We start from the raw sequence: 6,840 nt of genomic DNA, 5'->3' as shown, positions 1-6,840 counted from the left end.
TTCCATTGGTCTATCTGCCTGTCTCTGTACCAATACCATGCAGTTTTTATCACTATTGCTTTGTAATACTGCTTGAGTTCAGGGATAGTGATTCCCCCAGGAGTCCTTTTATTGTTGAGGATAGTTTTAGCTATACTGGGTTTTTTGTTATTCCAGATGAATTTGCAAATTGTTCTGTCTAGCTCTTTGAAGAACTGGATTGGTATTTTGATGGAGATTGCATTGAATCTGTAGATCGAGTTTGGTAAAATGGCCATTTTTACTATATTAATCCTGCCAATCCATGAGCATGGGAGATCTTTCCATCTTCTGAGGTCTTCTTCAATTTCTTTCTTCAGAGGCTTGAAGTTCTTATTGTACAGATCTTTTACTTGCTTGGTTAAAGTCACACCAAGGTATTTTATATTATTTGGGACTATTATGAAGGGTGTCATTTCCCTAATTTCTTTCTCGGCTTGTTTCTCTTTTGTGTAGAGGAAGGTTACTGATTTATTTGAGTTAATTTTATATCCAGCCACTTTGTTGAAGGTGTTTATCAGGTTTAGTAGTTCTCTGGTGGAACTTTTGGGATCGCTTAAATATACTATCATATCATCTGCAAATAGTGCTATTTTGACGACTTCTTTTCCAATCTGTATCCCCTTGATCTCCTTTTGTTGTCTGATTGCTCTGGCTAGAACTTGAAGAACTATATTGAATAAGTAGGGAGAGAGTGGGCAGCCTTGTCTAGTCCCTGATTTTAGTGGGATTGCTTCAAGTTTCTGTCCATTTAGTTTAATGTTAGCTACTGGTTTGTTGTATATGGCTTTTACTCTGTTTAGGTATGGGCTTTGAATTCCTATTCTTTCCAGGACTTTTGTCATGAAGGGGTGTTGAATTTTGTCAAATGCTTTCTCAGCATCTAATGAAATGATCACGTGGTTTTGTTCTTTCACTTTGTTTATATAATGGATCTCGTTGATGGTTTTCCATATATTAAACCATCCCTGCATGCCTGGGATGAAGTCTACTTGATCATGGTGGATGATTGTTTTGATGTGCTCTTGGATTCGGTTTGCCAGAATTTTATTGAATATTTTTGCGTCGATATTCATAAGGGAAATTGGTCTGAAGTTCTCTTTCTTTGTTGGGTCTTTGTGTGGTTTAGGTATAAGAGTAATTGTGGCTTCATAGAAGGAATTTGGTAGCACTCCATCTGTTTCAATTTTGTGGAATAGTTTAGATAGTATTGGTATGAGGTCTTCTATGAAGGTCTGATAGAATTCTGCATTGAACCCATCTGGACCTGGGCTCTTTTTGGTTGGGAGACCTTTAATGACTGCTTCTATTTCTTTAGGAGTTATGGGGTTGTTTAAATTGTTTATCTGTTCCTGATTTAACTTTGGTACCTGGTATCTGTCTAGGAAATTGTCCATTTCCTGCACATTTTCAAGTTTTGTTGAATATAGGCTTTTGTAGTAGGATCTGATGATTTTTTGAATTTCCTCTGATTCTGTTGTTATGTCTCCCTTTTCATTTCTGATTTTGTTAATTTGGACACACTCTCTGTGTCTTTGGTTAGTCTGGCTAAGGGTTTATCTATCTTATTGATTTTCTCAAAGATCCAGCTTTTGGTTCTGTTGATTCTTTGTATAGTCCTTTTTGTTTCTACTTGGTTGATTTCAGCTCTGAGTTTTATTATTTCCTGCCTTCTTCTCCTCCTGGGTATATTTGCTTCTTTTTGTTCTAGAGGTTTTAGGTGTGCTGTCAAGCTGCTAATATATGCTCTCTCCTATTTCTTTCTGCAGGCACTCAGAGCTATGAGTTTTCCTCTTAGCATAGCTTTCATTGTGCCCGATAAGTTTGGGTATGTTGTACCTTCATTTTCATTAAATTTTAAGAAGTCTTTAATTTCTTTCTTTATTTCTTCCTTGACCAGGTTATCATTGAGTAGAGCATTGTTCAACTTCTGTGTATATGTGGGTGTTCCTCCCTTATTGTTATTGAAGACCAGCTAGCCCGTGGTGATCTGATAGGACGCATGGGATTATTTCTATCTTTCTGTATCTGTTGAGGCCTGTTTTATGACCAATTATATGGTCAATTTTGGAGAAAATACCATGAGGTGGTGAGAAGAAAATATATCCTTTTGTTTAAGGATAGAATGTTCTATAAATAGCTGTTAAGTCCATTTGGTTTATGACTTCTCTTAGTCTGTCTATATCTCTGTTTAATTTCTGTTTCCATGATCTGTCCATTGATGAGAGTGGGGTGTTGAAATCTCCTACTATTATTGTGTGAGGTGCAATGTGTGTTTTGAGCTTTAGTAAGGTTTCTTTTATGTATGTAGGTGCCCTTGTATTTGAAACATAGATATTTAGAATTGAGAGTTCATCTTGGTGGATTTTTCCTTTGATGAATATGAAATGTCCTTCCTTATCTTTTTTGATGACTCTTAGTTGAAAATCGATTTTATTCGATTTTAGAATGGCTACTCAAGCTTGCTTCTTCAGACCATTTGCTTGGAAAGTTGTTTTCCAGCCTTTCACTCTGAGGTAGTGTCTGTCTTTGTCTCTGAGGTGTGTTTCCTGTAGGCAGAAATGCAGGGTCCTCGCTATGTATCCAGTTTGTTAATCTATGTCTTTTTTATTGGGGAGTTGAGGCCATTGATGTTGAGAGATATTAAGGAATAGTGATTATTGCTTCCTGTTATATTCATATTTGGATGTGAGGTTATGTTTGTGTGTTTTTCTTCTCTTTGTTTTGTTGCCAAGATGATTAGTTTCTTGTTTTTTCTAGGGTGTTGCTGGCCTCCTTATGTTGGGCTTTACCATTTATTATCCTTTGTAGCGCTGAATTTGTAGAAAGATATTGTGTAAATTTGGTTTTGTCATGGAATATCTTGGTTTCTCCATCTATGTTAATTGAGAGTTTTTCTGGATACAGTAACCTGGGCTGGTATTTTTGTTCTCTTAGGGTCTGTATGACATCTGTCCAGGATCTTCTGGTTTTCATAGTCTCTGATGAGAAATCTGTTGTAATTCTGATAGGTCTGCCTTTATATGTTACTTGACCTTTTTCCCTTACTGCTTTTAATAGTCTTTCTTTGTTTTGTGCATTTGTTGTTTTGACTATTATGTGATGGGAGGAGTTTCTTTTCTGGTCCAATCTATTTGGAGTTCTGTAGGCTTCTTGTATGTTTATGGGCATCTCTTTCTTTAGGTTAGGGAAGTTTTCTTCTATGATTTTGTTGAAGACATTTACTGGTCCTTTGAGCTGGGAGTCTTCACTCTCTTCTATACCTATTATCCTTAGGTTTGATCTTCTCATTGAGTCCTGGATTTCCTGTATGTTTTGGACCAGGAGCTTTTTCTGTTTTACATTATCTTTGACAGTTGTGTCGATGATTTCTATGGAATCTTCTGCTCCTAAGATTCTCTCTTCTATCTCTTGTATTCTGTTGGTGATGCTTGTATCTATGGCTCCTTGTCTCTTCCTTTGGTTTTCTATATCCAGGGTTGTTTCCCTTTGTGCTTTCTTTATTCTTTCTATTTCCATTTTCAATTCCTTCACCTGTTTGATTGTGTTTTCCTATAATTCTTTCAGGGATTTTTGTTTCCTCTCTATAGGCTTGTTTATTTATGTTTTCCTGCGTTTCTCTAAGGGAGTTCTTTATGTCTTTCTTGAAGTCCTCCGTCATCATGATCAAATGTGATTTTAAATCTATATCTTGTTTGGATATTCAGTGTTTGCTTTGGTCAGAGAAATGGACTCCAATGATGCCATGTGGTCTTGGTTTCTGTTGCTTGGGTTCCTGTGCTTGCCTCTCGCCATCAGGTTGTCTCTGGTGTTACCTTGTCTGCTATTTCTGACAGTGGCTAGACCGTCCTATAGAAGGCCACACCTCTTACTAGTGCCACTGTCATGTCTAAGCATCTTATAAGGCTATAGGGGCATTCAAAGCACCACAGTCACTTTGTAGCTTCAGTGGTTGTTCTTTCAACACATGTATTGATTGATTGATTGATTGATTGATTGTGTGTGTGTGTGTGTGTGAGTGTGTGTGTCTGAGTCATCCTGCCAGCCCCAATAACTTCTGTTTGGCTAAATTCAGAGTGCTTTTCATCCTGAGAAAGGCAATGGTGTAAATTAGAAAGGTGTGTTCTACAGACACAAAAACAACAGTAAGAGATGAAACACCACGGTCAAAAGCAATGTGGGGAGGAGAGGGTTTATTTGACTCACATATCCTAAATACAGCCTATTGAGGGACACCAAAGCAGGAACTCAAACATGGCAGGACCCTGGAGGCAGGAACTGATGCAGAGGCCATGGAGGGTTTACTGCTGTGCTGTACTCCTCTTGGCTTGCTCAGCCTGCTTTCTTCCAGCACCCAGGACAGCAGCCCAGGGATGGCTCCACCCATAACATTGGGCCATCCCACATCAATCCCGAATTAGGAAAATGCCCCTATAGGTCTGCCTACAGCCCTATCATATGGAACATTTTCTCAGTTGAGGTTTCCTCCTCTCAGATGACACTAGCTTGTGTCGAGCTGACATAAAAACTAGCCAGGACAAGACATTTAATTACACATAAACCTCTCAGTGGCTGGGAGGGATTTTTAAAAAAATCTTGAGCTAATTATATTATTAAAAATTTTAATACCTTACAGTTTATTAGGCTTCAGGACTCTAATAAAGAATGCTAACCAATGAACAAAGAAGATTAATAATAAAACTACTGAACTTCTATTATCTGCATTTTAAATTTTTAAAGACTTCAAAAACTGTGTGCAATGAGTGTGAATGTGCCTGCACACATGTGTGCATATGTGTGCATACACAGGCACACGTGTGGAAGCGAGAAGATAATTTACAGGGTTAGTTTTTGCCCTCCACCCTGGTTTAACCAGGGTGTGTCTTGTTTCTGCCACTGTGCTAATTACTCTGTGGTATCTGTTGAGCAGACTTGCAGGCAGCTCTGTCTGTCTCTGCCTCCCATCTCACCTTCAGCATATGGAGATTAGTTGCACGCTGCTGCATCTGCCTTTTTATGTTGTCCATGGGGATCTGAACTCTGGTCAAGTTAACAGGCTTGCAAGGCAAATGCTTTTACCTATGGAGACATCTCTTGGGGGTTAATCTGAAGTTTCTATTGGATACAATGGCATTTAGAAGGTTACATTGGACTTCCTATTTTTATCATGACTATCATATTTGCCTTTAAAATTTCACTCTTAAAAGTGTTACCAATATACACAGCAAATATGCCATGGTAACCTTATGAAGAGGCTTGAAGGAAAAGGACGCTTATTTTCATAACAAAATATTTGCAAGGCGTCTAAATAGATATCTCTTCTCTTTCAGAATAGTAGAAGACTACCATGACTTATACACAATGCAGAGAGGAAGGATGGAGAGTGATATTAAACTCTTAATGACAGAAAGAGACATTTGGAGCTCAGCCACATATGAACTGGCCCTGAAGGTTTGTTCATCTGGATTTGTAACTCAGACTTCTAAACTGACTGAAGTTTCATCGGACAGTTTTGTTTTGTTTTGTTTGTTTTGTATTGTTTGAAACAGGATTTCTCTGCATATCCCCAGCTATCCTAGAGCTCATTCATGTACCAGACTGGCCTCCAACTTACAGAGATCTGCCTGCCTCTGCTTCTGTCTCCTGAGCTCTGGCAGTAAAGATGTGCACCACCACTACCCAGCCTTCAAAAAAAATACAAAAGGTACAAGAAGAAAGAGGTGTATATTTATGGATGAATATCATAGTTTTGTGGGCATTGAAGATGGAAACCTTCTGTTGGTAGCTAACTATTGTACAATTGGGGCTGTTTCTTTTTTCTTTAACTGGAACTTATAAACTATGACTATAAATTATTATTTTTGTTTCTTTTGGGCATATATTAAAACTTATAAATATAATGCATGTCATTTTTAGAATTTTGAACCACACAAAGACCCTACAAAGAAAGAGAACTTCAGACCAGTTTCCCTTATGAATATCAACATAAAAATACTCAATAAAATTCTTGCAAATCCAAGAACTCAACAAAATGATCACCCATCATGAACAAGTAGGCTTCATCCCAGGGATTCAGGAATGGCTCAATTTACAGAAATCCACCAACATAGTCCACTATACAACGAGACCCTGTCTCAAAAACCATAAACAAACAAACAGAAAACCTAGACTTTGTAAAGTTTGTATGACTATGAGGGTATAAGTGTGGGTAAAGCCTGAACAACTAGAAAGGAGAATAAAATGGGGGTAAAACTCAGTGCTGAGGGGGATGGGGCTAGGTAAAAGGACATATGGGACACAAAGGAGGAAGAACCACGTGTGGTGGCCTTTAATCCCAGCACTCAGAAGGCAGAGGAAGGTGGATCTTCAAGTCCAAGGCCAGCCTGGTCTACAGAATGAGCTCTAGGACAGCCAGGGCTACACAGTGAGTCTCTACCTTGGAAAACAAAACCAAACAGGGACAAATAACAGCAATAGCAATAACAAAAAGAGAGAGGAAAAGAGAGTGTGGCTAGGGCGGAGTGGGGTCAGAGGTTACAGGGGGAGGGATAATGAGGGGAAGAAAAAAGTCCCGAAGCCTTGGTTCCAACATTAAAATTTTCAGTGCTTTTTTTCTCTTCCAAGTACATTTTTTTTCCTTTACTTGTTCATTTTCATTGTAGAACTGTTTAGGCGTGATTACTAACGATTACATGACAGAGCTGGTATTAGGATGTCTTGAAATCTCCTCTAGCAGAGCATTTAGTTGATTACTTTTAAATTTGGCTTTAGGCAAATTCTTAGGACAAGAGCAAAGAGAAGCCATAGATTTTGCCAAAGCAT

General features: G+C 38.3%; 1 protein-coding gene across 1 annotated transcript in view; it reads left to right on the top strand.

The window, feature by feature from the left end:
* Axdnd1 (axonemal dynein light chain domain containing 1) overlaps positions 1-6,840 on the top strand; it is a 72,571-nt gene that overhangs the window by 27,260 nt on the left and 38,471 nt on the right. Inside the window, exon 11 of the mRNA XM_032915601.1 lies at positions 5,349-5,469. Within this exon, the coding sequence (XP_032771492.1) occupies positions 5,349-5,469 (121 nt within the window). The remainder of the gene's footprint in view (positions 1-5,348; positions 5,470-6,840) is intronic.

The sequence above is a fragment of the Rattus rattus genome, chromosome 10 (assembly GCF_011064425.1).
Source record: "Rattus rattus isolate New Zealand chromosome 10, Rrattus_CSIRO_v1, whole genome shotgun sequence".
Lineage (NCBI taxonomy): Eukaryota > Metazoa > Chordata > Mammalia > Rodentia > Muridae > Rattus > Rattus rattus.
Note: the sequence above shows the minus strand (reverse complement) of the source record. Positions and strands in the feature narration are given on the sequence as shown.